Source organism: Acipenser ruthenus, chromosome 9 (genome assembly GCF_902713425.1).
Source record: "Acipenser ruthenus chromosome 9, fAciRut3.2 maternal haplotype, whole genome shotgun sequence".
Lineage (NCBI taxonomy): Eukaryota > Metazoa > Chordata > Actinopteri > Acipenseriformes > Acipenseridae > Acipenser > Acipenser ruthenus.
The window spans coordinates 45,642,432-45,661,212 of record NC_081197.1 but is presented as its reverse complement, the minus strand read 5'-3'; the positions used below and the strand labels follow the sequence as shown (position 1 = coordinate 45,661,212).

Here is an 18,781-nt window from a genome sequence, read left to right as displayed (position 1 = left end):
AGCATATCATACGCGGAACCCTTTATAATTAAGACTCTTTGTAGACATGTACGTGCTCTGTAATTCTCAGTATATTCTAAAAGCGAATATTCAAACGTTATACCACCAGCTAGGGTTAACTTGTAATCTATCACTCATTTATGGTATGAAATGGACCAGGACTGAAGAAACCTAGCTGACATATTAGGGAGAAGTAATTAATTACTGTGAAATTCCTGTTTTGGTGTTTTTGCAGCTAAAGCAATGTTGCATTGTGTTGCCTCATAGTTGCAGGATCAAATTCCATTACAAAATACATAAGAAAAAAAAAAAACATTTTAGGTCTCGTTCTGCATGCTTATTTTGTATGGAATACAACTTGGAAAGAAACATTTGTTGAGATACAAACTGCTACATGCCTTCATCTGCCAAGTCACTGACGTCAACCTGCAAGAACAAATCGCTGCTTTGTGTCTCAGACTGGCACACTTGTTTGCATGCATACCTGCAGAAGAGATGGTTTCAGCTGATGAAGGCTCTTGGACATGTTCCATGAGCTAGCTCCAAGAACACTCCCCTGCACTGTACTTGTAAAGCAGAAATGAAGCAATATTTACAGCTGCTGCTACGTGCATGGTTTTGACGTGGTTGTCTAACCAGAAACAAGCCACACCAGGTCACACCTCTGCAAATCTCTAATTTACAGATTTATAGTGGTTCTTTAAAGGGGCCACTGTAGTGTAGTATTTCTGCCACAGAAATAGACAACAGCAGAAGTCAATGTCAGGAATGTGTAGGAAATGACAAGGCTGCAGGCAACTGTATTGTACTGCATTTATAAACCATACAGAGAAACCTAAGGCACTCATAGAGCTCTTAATTAAACTCAGAACTGGCTGAATGTCTTAATGAGTGAACCCTCAGTGAAGGCGGCACGGCAAACTGGTGGATGCCCAAGACTGTCAGTGTAATGACTAATGAGCTCAATGAACTGGGAAGATACACCTGGGATCCACTCCTCCTCCCTCAGGATTGGGGTGTAGTTGTTAGAGCACTCTCCTTTTACCTCTCGCAACTGTTTGCTACAGGAGAATGTCATTACTGCAATGTAAGACAAACAATTAAAGCTGATGCGTGGTGTGTATGTGCACAATGGAGCATTTTGAGCACACATTTCTCTGTCCGTTCGGCTTTATTCTGCATAATACAGGGTAAGGTCACCATAGGGCTCCGTGTTCAGCAGGACAGTTTGGGACAGTTCAGGCTTTTCAACATTGAGTTGTGAGTTGAAAAGCCTGAACTGTCCCAAACTGTCCAACTGAACACGGAGCCATATGGTCAACGTAATACAGGGTGACTATGACTATATATAACAATTATTCAATACAAAAGTATTCTATTTGATCAGTTATCACGTACAGGTTATGCAAGAATAATTAAAAGAAATTGCAATTGCAGCAATGGGCCAATAAGTGGCACTGTGTGCTATGCAAAAAAAAAAAAAAAACAGGAGAAGAAATGCATTTAAACGAGACTGGATTTACAGTGAAAACATGAACAATTGGTTCTGGTTTAAACTGCCATTCAGATTTTGCTCTTTGCATTTGAGAATCAAGTAATCCCAGCTAGCAAATGTACGGTTAAGCAGATAAAGCCTCTTGCCTCGCCTAGACCCAGCAGCGTTTCAAGGAACTTATAAGGGCACTATGAATGGCCTTCGTGGAAGTAATCAGTTTGGAGTTTATTGCAACAGTCCTTCATGAACAACATTCCCCCAGACATCTGCAAGAGGACCCCCTCCCCCACTAGAAATTGCAGCCCTTGACAGATGTGTAACAGCTATGAGCTACCGCCTTTGCGCGTTGCTGCTCAGAGCCGCCAGAAGTCATAATTGCATGTTGGTTCGTAGGTTGTCAGAATTTGTCACTGCGGTTTGCCATTTGCAATGTCAACAGCCTTTGATAAAAAAGAAAAATATACCAAGCATGGGTATAATGGCCTGACCGAGACAGAATATTCAGCAAATACCGTAAATCCTCTTTTAATAGGGTGCCATTATTATAACTAATTTTGATATGTTCATGCTATTAAATACAACAGTGTAATGTTTGTCCTGCACTATAAAAAAAACTCACAGCAGGTTTACATTATGTATTTATATATTTATACAATTAATTAATACTATTGGGATAAAACCTATTTCATAAATAACAGGACACTTAAATAATGACTTTCAATGACTATTTTATAGGCATCTGTCCTCACTGATTTCTGTGGTGGGATCCTAGTATGTAAATCATGGTTTATGACATGTTAACAGTTTGCAAGTGGACTTGAACAATACATACAAATGTGTTAGGAAAGGATTGTGCCCACTGAACTCCATCTGTGCCCCGTGTTTAGGTTGTGCTTAGCATGGCATGTGCATTCTCTCAGGAACAGTGGTTATAATTATATAACCCAGCAACTGGAATGCAGTGCAGACACCTTTACTTACAGATGTCCCATTTTGAAAATTTACCAAAAATATCCAGGGTCATTCATTTTGAGATACTGTTCTGCATGCTGGGGGTCGTTTGTCTTGACAACCTATTACTTCATGGTACTAAAATATGTCATGTTTTATTTATATCCTTGCTGGGGGTATGTCTGACATGCCCCGTTATTGTTTCGGCCAGTACTGTATGTGTGTGAGTGATGATGTCACCTTAGAAACGAAAAACAGCACCAAGTCAACATTTAAACAGTGTTTTTACTTGACAGATTACTCTAGTTACCATCAGTGACATACCAATAAATAAATAAATAAATAAACAAACAAACAAATACTGTTTTTAAAGTGTTTATTTAGCCCATGGCAATTTTTAATCGCATTCCTGATTCAGCTTTTACAAAGTTCACTCACCCCGTCGATCCATCTATTTCTCCTCTCCAACACTCATGGGATTAAAAAAAAAAAAAAAAAAAACTATGGTTAGGCAGTGAAGAGTCTGTTTCTAATGCGCTGTATAACGTACAGTGTTAGTCATCTGTAACGTCACCTGCCTGTCTAACAAACAAGCCAAATCCATAACAACAAGCTGCCCTCACTGTTTTAATACGTGTGGGTAGGCAGAGGCACCAGTGCAGCGGCACAAAAAAAACACTAAAAGCCTTCAGTGCAAGCAAAGCGGGAACATATGTGGCTTTTAATTTAGGAAGGAAGTGAAACCACTTCCATTTTACAAGAGTCTCTGCGAACTGTCTGCCGCCCTGCTGAGGTTCTCTGAGCTGTGTACGTGACGACGACACGTGCTGGTTCAGTCCCTGCCCAAACCAAACAGCGGCCAGCTGCAGGAAGCGTGTGAGGGCACAGACAGCCACCCTGCTGTGAAATGTCGACAGATTTGATTTCATTGGTGGATATTATTTATACGTGGTAGGACTTGTGGTTAGGTGTGCCCAGGAATAAGCAGTTTCTTTGTGTTGTTATATTGTACAGATTGATTCATTTTTCTTATTTTGTGTTTTTATTTGTTTTGTGATGTGTTCACTAAGAGTCAGTTCATTTTACTTAACCCCCCCAGGTTGGATTCGAACCAAGGCCAGTGTTAAAGGAGTTACAGAAATGTACTGCGGGTATGGTCAGGTGAATGCATAAGCAAAGTGTAGTGAAAACACATGTACAAGCATGGCACATCACAGATAAGCATGGTAAAACATTGCCAAGTCCATGCTGAATTGAATTGATTTTACTGATAAGATATTGCTCAAGTTATTATAAAGACGTTTGTGCCTTGAACCCATTTTGATGATTACCTGGTTATGTGGACGAGGCAATCAGAACTCCCCTTTGAGAAGTAGTCCAAGGGAAGGTGAAGGGATGCTTAATGGGGCGCAAAATGATAAGGGCATTGGTTGTTTTTATATACAATTATATCTAGACTACATGAAATCTGGGTAAATGCATGGTAAAACCATAGTAAACTGATTAATTGCACAGAGATTAATTCACAATGCTGAACTTTTAAAGCAGAACCTTGGGGGATGATATCATGTGTGTTTATAAACTGAATAACTAGTCAGATAAGAAGTTGGGGGTGCAGAGCTCTTAAGACTGAAACACCCTGGCTATTCATAGGAAATGCTAGCGTCTGAAATGAAAAGTATTGTTTGTTTTGTTTCCCAGTGTGTGTGCGTTGACTCACACGGATTCTCCCCGCCAGTCTGTGTACATAGGTCTGTATATGTGTAGCACCCCATCCCTCACCCTTCTCCATAACACAAAGACGGGATATAGAAACAAGACTTTCAAATCAGGTTGTGTCCCCCTCCAATCAGAAAACAACGTAACATTAACATGCCACAAAAATATATACTGCTCAGTCTGGGAAGAGTCGCTCATTATCTGCGCACGTACGCGTGTTTATTTACTGCACCTTAGAAGTCCCGTTGAGATTAAAATCTCTTTTACAAGGCCAAGAAAACCGCAGTCCAAGATAAAAATCATAAATATATATAATAATACAACCCTAGCAAGTTCACGTAGTTAAAACAATCTCGCAAAACAACGCTGGCCTTAATGATTCAAAATACGTTTTACCAGCCAGAGTCAGAAACAGGAGATTGTGTCTGATACTATAATAGTAAAATAGTTATCAACTTTACAGTCATTCGGAGAAGCCACGTTACCTGCTGTGAGCCTTTCATTTTTTGACTTGCAAAGAGCACAGTGTTACCATGGAGATCCATATGGGAGGGATGAGAGACCTTACTGTCCAAAGAGAAAAATAACGTTTGAAGACTCACAGTAAAAAAGAGGTGTCTTTAGGGTGGGGTGGAGGTGTGGTAACAGTAGTTTAGGGCCTCAGGCCCTTCAAAAGTCGGTTATTAAAATGTGCTTACTTGACACCAGTGGAATCAAAAAGTGAGAGAAACTTCCACAGTTTTTAATTGTATCATTAAAAATAAATACTTACTTCTGTGGGAAGCATCAGTCATATTAGCAGGGTGGGGTCTGCGCTGGTGAATACGGGGACTTGGCAGGTTTAATTAAGCTGTCAGAGAAGCCAATTCCTGCCCTCATTACGGCACTGTCCTTGGCAGCCAAGAGTTTGAGGGTATTAATGAAGGTGCTTTTAATGGGATTCAATGTAGTCTGGAGCAAAAGTGCAATAATAGCACTATGTCAGGGATTGTGTTAGCAGTTGAGAGTGGTGAGAGTTCATGATGTGAGGAAAAAAAAGGTGAAGTATTGAAATTTCACAAAGACAGAGTGAGGAGGAGTAGGCTACTTGCTATTTAGCACTGGTGGTTGTTTTTATCTCGTTCACATTGAGAGTTGTTGTAAAAATGCACAATTCTAGTGTTGATTTTACAGTCAGACTTCACTGCACACGGGAAATGGGTAAAAGCTGGACGAGAATCACATTTCTTCTACCCGGGGTACTTCATTAAATCTAAATGAGACATATTATATGTCAATCATACATTCTAATTGCCCCCCCCCCCCTCCTGATTCTCTAAATAATTATTCATGAATCACCTATTCTTCTTCTTCCTCTTCTTTTTCTTCTTCTTAATTAAAATGAATATGAGGGATGCAGAGACAGTAAAGCTTCCTCATCTTACATTACTCTGGTCATTACTCTTACATTACTTAATTGTTTCCTAATTTAACATCTGCCAGTGTAATAATTTGATATAGGTTTTAAGACCAGGCACTTTAAAAAAAAAAAAAGGGGACTTCTTTAATGACCATTCTTTTTCAAATGTAGACTACAGGGAAGGAGTGATAATTTTAAAATATGCACATTTTTATAATGATAATTCCTGTTATTTAGACAATCAAACCCCTTTAAATGCCCCATCCTGGCATTTTTGTCTTGGTCCGGCTTTTACCAATTCCCCTGCAAAACACCTACACCTACCTATTTAGTAGGTATTTTTATGATGAAGGATATTAATTACGTGGGTTTTTTTAAAACTGATTTTAAAAAGCATTTGTTGTGGGAATATCTGAATTCAAAACTTGTTGAAGCTGCCACTGCTACATGCTGACCCTTATGAAAATAAAGACCCTGTGGAACACCCACACACGTAGGATAAATAAATGCTCTTGTCCGCTCCACTAATCAGGCCTAGTTCTCTTGGCATTGCAGGCTGCACTGCTGTTGCCAGATTCAAACCAGCAAGGCTTCACATCTCATTGCCAAACCACTGAGCCAGGCAGCTAACTCAGATAATCCAGTAGGAAATACTACAGTACCTGCTGTAGAATAGACAATTCCATGCAGCTGGAGAGCTCACAAAATTACCGGTCCTCACCTTAATGGGATTCAACAAGCACCAAAGCACTTAAGAGTCTCCTTGCACTGGAGTGCTGTGAGGTATCAGTAAGGTTGCTGTTTAGATTCGTGGTTTGATTTTAATGCAGGCTTTGTTATGAATTTCTTTGGTTTTGTGTGTCTTGCCCCTTAAACACCCCTGCAGTCAGGAGATCTCAGAGGAAAATAAATAAATAAACATCTCCAGCTCTGTAGCACAGTGCTGAAGCCTCAGAGCTTTCTTGAATACATTACTGAAACTTGTTTCATAATGGCTTTTATTAAGATTGCATAACAAATCATTCAGAATGGCACAGATTTCACAATGGCATGTATGTGAAGCTATAAAAAAAAATTGCGATTACCATCACTTTTCTTAATCATGTGGGCCACTATTTTAAAAAGAGTACAGGGGGATCTAAACCCTGGGGTCTGTTTTTTTGGTAACAGTGTTGCAGTGTAGAGCCAGGAGCATTGACTGTTTAATTGGTATTCCGGAAAACTTCTGTTTTTCAATTGTTTAGTTGTTTAGGGCAGTCATTTTTAACCTTTTCAACTTAAGTTCCAGTGTTACCAGCAAGGGCCATTAGCTGTACCAGTAACAATGAGCACTCGCAGCATGGCTATTGTAAACCTACCCCATTACAATCGATTTTCTTTTTTGTTCCAAACGATTCTGAAGATGTGACAGTTTCTTTTAATTATTTGACAAGAGTTCACCACACATAACCCAGAGGGCTGCTTTGGTTCACCATGCGTAACTGTAAAACTGTACAGCAAATACTTCTCTTCATAATTTCGACACCACTTCTGCTCAGACTTGATACGAGTCCTTTTCTTTGTTGGTGTTACAAACAGATAGCGTGATTAGCAGTGTATTGTGTTTTGAGAATCACATTGTCGTAAAGCTGCATACTAGTTGTTTGCCTGTCATGTACCAGTACTGGTGAACTCACCATACCAACCAGGTGTTACTTCCTAAAACTGCAGCACTAGGGTCTACACAGGTTCATTTACAATTACCAGTACTAAGACCAATGTATTACACAACTGTATTTTCTCAGAAATGTTCCATTATCAGTGATGTCAAGCTTAAATGAACCTTTCCACCACCACATTGTTTGAACCTCAGTCCATATGAATGACCCAGACCACACGCTTTGAAAATGTGCAGAATACAGTTCTTGAGTGTTCTATGATTCTTTTAGTACAGTTCTTACACAGCTGTGTTCTATGATTCTTTTAGTACAGTTCTTACACAGCTGTGTTCTATGATTCTTTTAGTACAGTTCTTACACAGCTGTGTTCTATGATTCTTTTAGTACAGTTCTATTACTTCATTGACCCACTGAGCACACAGAGATAAAAAAAAAAAGTTGAGATCATGAAACAAATCAAATCAAATTATTTCTTGCACTTTTAAACCCCATAGTTTTGGGGTTCTCTCTCTCTCTCTCTCTCTCTCTCTCTCTCTCTCTCTCTCTCTCTCTCTCTCTCTCTCTCTCTCTCTCTCTCTCTCTCTCTCTCTCTCTCTCTCAGCTGAGTTCTTTAATTGATGCACTTCCTTTGACCCTGTGAGCTTCAATCCAATTGTCTCTGGGCAGCCCTTTGCTTTAAGGCACAATGTTTGTATCCACCCCATAGTTTACACTAAACAGAGCTGTGTTTGTACAGCAATAGTAGAAAACAAAGCAGCTGTTTTTTTTTTTTAAAGTCCATAAAGGTTTCCATTGGCCTTGAGCCAACCGTCTTGGCCAAACCCATCACGAGTTAGCTTGAAAGCCCAAACCAAGACAAACTGCCGGTTCCTGGTAGTTATCGCATTGCAAGAGCACAGCTTGCGTCACAGTGGCAGTCCTGTATTTTGAAGTCTGTTTTGAAACTAAAATGTTGGAGTTTCCGTGAACTCTCCTGAGATGTATCTAATCACAAAGGAGGTGTAACACAGCAGTGAGTCATTTACACCCAACATCACCAGCCTCTCCCTTTTCTGAGATTTGATGTTGTCCTCCGGCACTATAGGTCTGGTGGCCTTGCTGTGGATTCGCAGTGCGACAAATGATGGATTGGCAGGAGCATGTTTCGGTGGACGCGTGTTCCAATCTACGTTTCCCTAGGGGGTGGCAGAGGTGAACCGGGATACAAATAACAATTGGGCATTCCAAATTGGGGAGAAAACGGGGGAAAAAAACATTGGCGACGACTAAATTAAAAAAACAAACAAAAAGAAAACAACACCATGGGTTTCTGTCTTTTTAGGGCCTAAAAAAATCAAGTAAGTTCTATGTGGTGTGATGGCTTTGTCATGTAGTCATGTAGGAAGAGCACAACGACTCCCGAAAAAGGCCAAGCAGCTTAGTCTGAGGGGGGAATCAATAGTTTTTAATGAAGCTAATGCTTAGGTTGGAATCTTGTAAAGGCTGACGCCAAATGTCAAATTAAAGGGTGAAAAATTAATTACAGACAGATATGAGCACGGCGCTGCCCTTGAGTTGCTGGAATTATCAGCACTCGGAAAAAGCCAACAAAAGGGTTTATTTATAGTGCAGACATCCTACTCATGCCAATTAGGAGACAGATGTTTATAAAGGGACATAGTCCTGAATCTGTGGTCTACTGTACAATCTTGTAATAAATGGTTCGACAAACCTTGTTTTAGTGCTATACTGAATACAGCCACATATTGTAAATAAAAACGTAATCATGAGTTTCTTTTTAGTTTGCATGCAAATTACACCCTGGCAAAAAGAAAACTTTAAATAAACAAAAGAATCAGAGAAAAAAAAAAACTCTTGATCTGTATTGTGTGCATGACGAGGAGTGCCTGCTGCTGGGTAGTGCTATTCTCACCCCCTTGTGCTGTCCATTGAGTGGCTAATCCTCTGATCATAAACACATAGTCAGAGGTTTCACACATTTCATAAAGCTCATGCTTTATTTATTTATTTATTTATTTATTTATTATTATTATTATTATTATTATTATTATTATTATTATTATTATTATTATTATTATTATTATTATTGTTGTTGTTGTTGTTGTTGTTGTTAATAATATTAATAATAATAATAATAATAATAATAATAATAATAATAATGTTGTTGTTGTAGTAGTGTAATATATATATATATATATATATATATATATATATATATATATATATAAATAAGGAGCTGCCTTTCCATCTTGCAGTAATCATAAAAGGCCAAATCAGGATTCTGGATTTTTGCAAGGGAAACTAATCTCAGCAGTGAATCTGAATTCCATTAAGCTGAGATGCTGCAAGGGGCATTAGTCTGCTAAGTATCAATATCCTCCGCAGACTGTTCTCAAGAGCCTCAGACGAGGAGGTAAGCCATGTCAGGTTGTAGATTGTACAAGAGTACAGAGGATCACGGCCAGGGTGAATGAGCACGAAACAGCCTCTACAGCTGTGTGATACACCACCAGAGGAAGAAAAAAAAAAAACAGCTCCACTGATGACATCTCATACTGAAGGGCAGTCTTTTCAATTGATCAAGACAATAGTGGATCCAAATACCGCTGTCAGTAAAATCAGGAGAAGAAGGGGAGTCTGTCTATCTCTTTAGTGTATTTTTCAAAGGCCAGTTCCTATTCTGTTTATATGTTTAAACAGCAGTGCTTTTAAGATCTGTCCCACTCTTTAAATTTGATAGACACCTCCAAGGTGTCCTGGGAAGAACAACAGAAAGTGGCTAGCAAATCAACCCATCCTAGGTTCCAGCACATGTTCACTGAAAATCTCCTACAAAACCATTACACAAGCTTCAAGTGTCAGTCACTGATACAGCATCATACATTGATGCGGAAAACCAAGGGTCTGTATTTATACTCATCAAAAAGCTTGTGGATCAATTGCAGCGTACCAAAAGTTGACTAACACATTGGGATCATAAGTTAAACTAGGTCAAGTTTAGTACTGATTGCACCGTACTAAATCAGAGATCCACATTAAGTTAGTCCTGTGAAGACACAGACTCTGATTTGTCCCCTTTTTTTTATATTTAAAAGCAAATCTGTTTGATAGGAGTTACACACGTTTGCTCTTCATGTCCCTAATGTCCGTATTACTTCAGCCAGGAGAGAATTCAGGAATGTGTAGAAGAGATCAATTAGGGGATTTTTGATTTAGAAAAGAACTAACCTGATTTATGAAATAGCTATTAAACAGTCCTGGTATCTGAACCAATTAATCTGCATGCAGTTCATTGTGGAATTTTGTAATTTGTGACGTGGGTTGGCATGGCTCTTGTAGACCACAGTTCTACTGAAGATATTTGATAGTGGTCTGTGTAGAACCCTATTGCTTTCATAGGTTCTCTGTTAATCAGATATTCCTCAGGAAGGTAATTATTGGTTAGCAGCAGGGTTTTAGAAACAGCACCATGGCAGGAAGTATTCTATGACATAGTGTGAAAAATAAATGATATGAAATCAATCAATGCATGTTGTATTTAACTCTAAAGACAGCCATGACTCCAAGTTAAAGGTTAAACACATCCCTAGTGAATCAGGTGCCAATTTGTTGGCTTCTGTAGCACAATAGCATAAGGGTTTTTTTTTAATCAAAGGTTGCTAAATGAATGGCCATTAATATTAATATGCACACTAGAAAATACTTAATACATTATTTATTGGGTATGAATTGTTTTAAATAAAGCAAATGAGGCATTCAATTAATTTATAACAAATGTTCATTAATCTGCTCTGTTTTCCTTTCATGTTTTATGCTAGGTTCAATAGAGAGTTAGATGCCATTGATAATAATAATAAAATATTATTGATCAGTGTGAATGGGTCACATGTTTATCCAGCAGATGTTCTTAATTACAAAGCATGACCAAAATCATAGTTCTTACCTGAATTGGAGCTGATTCAACTCGTAAGACCATTGCCCAAGATTTATAAAAGGAGTTTTATTATTGGAAATTGGAATTGTGGGGAGTTCTTAAAAGGTAGGATTAGGTCAGGGTGCTGGGAGCATCAATTTGTTTTTTGAGTTGAGTGTGTTTACATCTGGTGCTAATTATGACACACAAGAATGTGCATTTATGTCATTTGTTGGGTAAATAAGGGACTTTAATATCTACCCATTGATTGCAAGAGTTCAGGGTCAGTAGGGTCAAGTCAAGGGTTCATGTTGAGAAGCATGTCATTGATGAACAGCAAAACAAATGAGTGTGTTTACAACCCCCTCCCATCTCCCTTCTCCTTTCTCCTCTCAAATCGAATTATGCCTAAAGTGGTCATTACACTGCCCAGTGGGACAAAGAAACTTATTTAAACCACAGGCTTCCATATTCCCTTTCTTGATAGATTCAATGGAGGGGTTATAAAACACTGAGATTTTTCTGTGTCGTAGCGTACAACACTAACAATATAAACTAAAATTGCATGTGCCTCTGGTTTGACTCTTCAATGTTTTTATTTAGCTCTTAGGAGGGAAAAGATAACCTGTAGTCGAGCAGCCCTCCAGTGCTAGCCATTCAACACAGAGACACCATTATAATACTAGTGCATTCTCATGAAGACACCCTTAGCAGACCACAGCATCACCAGCAACAGAGGCACAATGCATTCTGAACTCACAGAATGATCAAACTCATAATACTTGTCTATTAAGCAGACCAGTCTTACTGTGTGCACCAAGTAAGAATGTCCCTGAGAACTAAGGGTTTGCATCTCAGCAAAAACTACCTCCATACATAACTTTGAACAAGCAAATATAATTTTGCAGCCCAACAATAAAATGAGAGGATGCCAAGACATTTTATAAGATTAAATACAGATTAATGATGGAACTTTATATTTTATCAGCAACATCTTAAAGGACCAATCTTGCGGTGAAAACAGTAAACGTGTGTGATAACTACCAGAGGGTGGAAACCATTTGTGTTGCTATAGTGACTCAGGGCTCAGCTAAGGGCTAGTACAATGATCTGGCAGCTTTCATCACCCAATCTGGATGTATTGATTGAGAGGACATGCAGTACATTCAGGTATGTACATGGGAAAGGATTGCCGGACACAACACACTGGTTACATTCTCAAAGTAGAAGCCTACATTGATCCATTTTTTCTCCCGCTCCCTATATATATAAACAGTGGTTTGCAGAAGTATTCACCCCCTACCAATAATGTCACATTTTGTTACAAATAATGTATGCAGTTTTTCAAACAAACTTTTTTTTATTCAAAGCTGTAGTGGTTAAACTGAAGACTGTTATATGAGGAGGAGGTTAAATGTCAGCAAAACTTGCAAAGAAAATGTACAAAATGAAATTTACTGGTTGCATAAGTATTCAGCCCCTTAAGTCAGTACTTGATAGAAGCACCTTTTGCAGCAATTACTGCTATGAGTCAAGGTCATTGTTGGCTTCAGAGTGACATCCCGAACCAGTTTCCTGCTTGCCCGGCTGCTCAGTTTGGGAGGGCGACCTGATCTGGGTAGAGTCAGGTGGTATGATGCATCTTCCACTTCTTAATGATGGACTTCACAGTGCTGAGAGGGATAATCAGCACCTTTGAAATTTTCTTGTACTCTTCTCCTGCTCTGTGCCTGTCTACCACTTTATCCCTGACTTGTTTCGAAAGCTCCTTGGTCTTCATGGTTGCTTTGTTGGATCACTATGTGAGTTGCAGCTTGAAAGTCTTTATATACCTGAGGGAAATTATCTACAAGTTAAACCACTTTGAGTACACACAGGCGGAAACCATTTCACTAATTTTGTGACCTTTCAAACAAATAATTTACATCTGATCTTATTAAGGGCTGCAGAAGCAAAGGGGTTGAATACTTATGAGATTAATCTGTTTTTGTCTGTAAATCTTACTTATTTATATTCTATATGCATTTTTTAACTTTATCAATGTGGAGCAGTTTGTGTAAATTCTACATGTAAAGTCTAATTTGAAAGTGTCGTGGAGTACGCTCAGGTGCCAACAAAATGTGAAAACTTTGCAGGGGGTGAATACTTCTGCAAACCACTGTATATAAAATCTCACTTTGGATATACCACATAGCAGTTTGACAATGTTACTATAATACTGCTCTACTGCATCAAAACCAGGTAACATTTATATGAATTTAATAAATAATGCATTCAGAATCGCATTAGAGACATTTTTTTTTTTGGTTGTGTTCTCCCACTACTGAATAATTAATGATCCAAACTGCTGCTCAGATTGGAAAGCAGTCAATTAGGAAGTGGACACGCAGGAGCAGAAACGCAACACATCAAATATCTGCAACAGCATCCACGCTTCCTGCCGTCAGTCGCCAGCAACAAGTTCAAGATCTAGCGAGGGAACTGGCACGCTGCTCAACACATTCAGCTCCACATTGAATTGCTAACGATGCCTGTAGGCAGCTCTCAGAAATACATTGTAAAAACAAAACATCACAGCAAAAACAGAGCAAGATGTTGTTTATAATGGCAAGCTGTATTAATTGAGTCTTCCAAAAGAAAAAAAATAGTACAAATCTCTCCTTGTGACCAGCTCGCTATTAAGATCACACTCAGTCCATTCCATTGGGAAACAATCCACCCCTTAGGACCTGCTCCCTGTTGAGACATTTAATATAGTCTTAGAGGGTTTTCATTGCATTTTACTGTTCCTTTGTAACAGATCATTTATTTAGGGTCTTTACATTTTGGCATACGTCTGATCGTTCTCTGCTGTATGATAAATTATATATTATGCAAGAGAAAAAGTATTTGTCAATTTCTGTCTTCTTATCCCGTGCATAGAACATATGCCACAATATAACTATGTGCAATAGTAATTCTAATTCCTGAGCAGTCTTCATTTCTGAAGGCACTAAGAACTAGTTTAGATGTGCAACATGGTATATATGGATGCAGAGAACATTATGTGGTTAACATTGTAAAATACTAATTGGCACACAGACAAATATGACAGTTTTAACTGTTTTATTGCCATTTATTTAAAGGAACTTTTTTTTGTAAAATATAAATACAAATAAGAAGTTTTTTTGGTTTTAATTACAAAGAAGTTTTAACACAGATCCAAAAAACAATACTCACATCAGTCAGAAACATTTACTGTAATCATCACCCTTTTATATACAAAGTTCAGGCTGGTTTTCCTGCCAAACTACGCAAAACATTTTAGTACTTTTATTTGTAGTATCTTACAAAAAACCACATGAAAAAATATTTTAAAATGTTCATCTTTAAATAAAAAGTCAAAAGTCAAAACCAAGTCAGAACACAGGTATAAAAGAATTTCTCCTGAAGTTTAAACTTTGAGAGAAAAAAAAAATAGGAAAGGTGTCTTGCTTAGACTGGAAAATAACTCATTCACATTCAAAAATAACTTGATTTCAACCAATATATTTTCACCTACCCGAGGCAGGCAAGTCTATTATCAAACATTTGGAAGTGCACCACGTTAAATAAAAATAATTATAAATCATAATAACAATAAAAACAATCTCACTATCAAGTCATGTGGCAGAGAGATTATATATATAGCATTTTTTTCTCTTTTCATATTGTGTTTTTTCAAATTAAATAAATTGTAAAATTGACCCTGGAAATGTATACATTATTCTGACTGGGGGTGGTGGAGACAAGACATTATGAAGGTGTTTAAAAAGCAAGCAATCTATAAAAACAGCTTTAAAAACAAAATCATTCTAAATGATATTGGAATAATCCAATTGTCCAGGCAGTGATGTTATCCAGTCTTTGTTTTCTCCAATATGTAGCACATATGTACACTATGTACAAATATTTATACCTATATATTTAAATTTCTCTATTTATAAATCCTCTGGTGAGAGTTCAGTGAATGGATTGCCTGGAAGGTCAGGACCTGTCCAGAGAGACGGTGGCTGCCCCCCGCTTCTCATCCAGGCACTCTAGCGTGGAGCCCAGCAGCCGCACCACCTCGCTGGTGAACTCCACCAGGTCCAGCAGCTCCTTGCTGTCGGGGACGAAGGCCTCCAGGTCCTCGGGGCATGTCAAGAGCTGGCTGAGCGACGCCTGCTTGTAAAACTCTGCCTCTGTGATAGTCACCACCTCGATGTGAGAGAAGCTGCAGCGGAACCCGCGGGACGTCATCTTCAGCCTCTTCAGCACGTCTGAAAGGAGCAGCCAGTTCCGAGGCCTGCGTGGGCGGGGGAAGACGTCAAGGTTAAAATGGCAGTCAGACTTCCTTAAAATATATGCATTTTTGGGGTTTATAACCTTGATGCCAAATGAAAAGTTGTTAAATATTTGTCAAGCAACTCATTAACACACTACAATGGACCGACTGTTTCAATGATTATGCTTATGACACTCTTGACATGTATTCTGTAATGAAGTACAGTCTCCTTGTTGCAAGTTAGAAACATTTTTAAATTGACAAAACAGCAGTTTACTTTTTTGTGTTTTGCCAGGAGTTTCTAATTTCCTCCCCCAACCTCTGTATGCAACTAAGACTTAAGACAGGCTTGACAAACACAATATGCTAAAGGGTTATAAAGTATCATCAACACTGGGCATTGTGGAGTGAATTGCTAAATGACCCAAAGAAACAACCTGCTAATCTAATAATTATCCATGATCAAGACTGACTGCAGCACTGATTACAGGTCTTAGGAATGTTGAGCGCATAGTCCTGACTTGGTGGATGCTCAAAACAAGCTGGAAGTAACAGGAATGCGGTGTAGCATCAACAAGCCCAGGAGAGATGATTACAGCTTTTATATCTCAGCTTCCCCAACATCTTTCTTCTCTTTTAACCACTGAAGGAATGTCAAGGATGCTGCTTTGCCGTCGAAGGAGAGAAGTACCGACACGAAACAAAGCCAACTGAAGCAACCTGACCTTTTAGCACTGGAGAGGTATTATCAGGGACATTACTAGGTGTCTGCAAAATGTGGACTATGCTGTGGAAAAGCATAATTCTAAGGGTGTGTGCGGAACAAGCTAAAAGTATTACATTTGAAAACGTATTAAACAAGTGAGTTTTTTTTCTTGTTTCCTGATGATGCATCCTGGTTGAAACCTAAAGCCTGGGTTGGGCTGACAATCTGCTTGATTTGTTTTGTTATCGTGCAGAACACACAGGATATGATCCAAATCACTGCATTTTATAAGCCACTGCTTGTAGCGTGCAAACCTGTCTAGTAGAGGTCAGGTTACACAGTAGTTTATTTTATGGACTTGCTGTCGTCACATCACACAACGGTTCAGAGCAAAGCAATCTATGATCCTGTGCAGAGGGAATTCCCAAGAATGGAATTAGCATTTTCACGTGTGTAAGGAACACAGCTTTCTTACCCCTGAGAGAGAGACACCTGGATGTTATAGCATGGCAGGAGCGGGCGGTCGGAGAACTCGAACGCAAACACTTCTTTAAAGTCCTCCTCCTCCTCCTCATCAGTGTCGCCGGGCCCCGGTGGGTTGGCCAGAATGTCAAAAGCTGCAGTTTCATCATTTGGCTCTGTTGAAAAAGATTTCAGTAAACTTATTCCGTCATTCCCCACAATATAAAACATTCCCACATGTGCATGCCCTTATATCATCTTTGATCATTTTCCATTTGGGCTCTGTATGCATGTGTCTAGCTATACACAGGGCCATGGATGCTCAATGAATTGCCTGGTGCTACACTGGGGTTAGATGATACATCCCATATGCAGCTTTGTTGCCTGAATTCTTCAGTCTCAGCAGGTTCCTGGCAGATCTGCTAAATGTACAAACTCTTAGCAGTGAAAACAGCTTAATGCAAATTTCTTTCAAGAATGATCATACTTTTCAAACCCATAAGTACAGTGAATTATGTCTTCTCTCTACCCCCCCCCCCCCCCAATGCTTATTTCCGCTCGACACCAGGGAAATAAAAAGCTTTCACAGGTTTATTTATTTTCAATGTTCAATCCTCCAGGAGGGGACCTCTAGCTGTCGTCAGGGTCCACTTGGCAATACGAGACTGCCTGGATCCCTGGTGGCCACAGCCCGGCTCTTGTGAGATAGCTCTAATTACTCGCGGGTACCTCTGGGAAGTCGTCTGCTCAATATCAAACAAACACTCAGGACTGACTGAGATACTCGCTTAATATATTTAGCTGTGTCTAACCGGAAGAAAAAATAAAAGGTGCAGTCTCGAATTCATTAAGGATTAGACGTGCCTCACATGTTGAAATATCTGCACCAATCTGTAGGTTATTATTATTTAATTATTTAGCAGACTCTTTCATCTAAAGCAGGGTCGGCCAGTAGAGGATGAGCAAAGAGGGCGAGAGGGAATATAAGGAGACAAGAGGGATTGGAGATAGGAAGGGGCAGTATGATGAATAGAGCGATAGGCAAGAGCAAGGGCCTTAAATTAGATGACAACATGTCCTTTCTACGCTTAACCCTTTGCGGTCCTATGTCGGACCTGGTCCGACATTGCAATTATTCCTATCTGGTCCAATGTCGGACCCTGTCCGACATCATCAAAAAGATCATCATCAAAAAGTCGTTTTTTCTCCGGAAAAAGCAGAGAAAACCATTCAATGCCCGAGTGGGAGCGACAGGAGCCGAGACAAGCCAAAAAAAAAAGGGCGTATTCTCACGAATAGTCATACTTGCCCCTGGCATCTGATAACAGCGGCCAAAAGGAAACAAGCTGGCTGTAACTGCAAATGTCTGTGAGAACATCACAGACATTTGCAGAGCTTTTTTGAGATGTTATATTAATAAAATAATGACTTGGATCGCATTATTGAGGTGTTTGGTGATAAAACGAGTGATCAGGAGATGATTGATCGGTATGTACGACTATTATTATTATTATTATTTATTTCTTAGCATATGTGAAAGCTATAGCGAACGAAAGGGTGGGGCGGGGCGGGGCTGGAGATGCCTAGTGAGTGCTTTGTTGATATGCAGGGCCTTTTAAACCCGTTTGACTGTGGAAAAAAAAAAACTTTTAAACAACATGTCTAAAATTAACTGCGCGTGTGAAAATAAATTGGACCCGACGCGCCTGACACGCACTTAATAAACGGACTGCAAAGGGTTAACCACGGCTTGTCTGGAAATTTCAGCTCTTATGCAGCTTGAAACATGTATTCATCCATAATTCTAAAGCACTCCTATCATACAAATCTGAAGGAAAAACGAACACAATTGGCTCCAAGAGAGGCCTCAACTGTTTTATTACTGTTTTTATGGTTTTTGCAGTTTTATTGTTGACCTTGTTGTTTTCTGTTAAGCGCCTTCAGATGGCTCTGCCATGAAAAGCGCTATACAAATAAAGTTTGATTTGATTTGGCAAACCGAAGGACTACTTTAGTTTATTATACTTGTATTTCAAACATGTGCAACCTGACAAAAATATCTTACTAAATAGCACAGATATGCCCCCCCCTCCCCTCCACAGACCAGTCAGTTAAAAACCTCAGACAAGAACTGAAGAAGATGTACTGAAGGTTATTTTTTGTTAAAATAATGCCACAAAAGAAAATAAAATA

General features: G+C 39.1%; 1 protein-coding gene across 5 annotated transcripts in view; it reads right to left on the bottom strand.

The window, feature by feature from the left end:
- Nucleotides 1-14,223: 14,223 nt before the first annotated feature.
- LOC117405691 (BCL-6 corepressor-like) overlaps nt 14,224-18,781 on the bottom strand; it is a 51,417-nt gene continuing 46,859 nt past the window's right edge. For all 5 annotated transcript variants that reach the window (XM_034008956.3, XM_034008959.3, XM_034008957.3 and 2 more), the window contains 2 exons: nt 16,602-16,764; nt 14,224-15,441 (listed from right to left, as the gene is read on the bottom strand). In XM_034008956.3, coding sequence (XP_033864847.3) covers nt 15,141-15,441; nt 16,602-16,764 — 464 coding nt within the window. In that variant the 3' untranslated portion in view covers nt 14,224-15,140. The remainder of the gene's footprint in view (nt 15,442-16,601; nt 16,765-18,781) is intronic.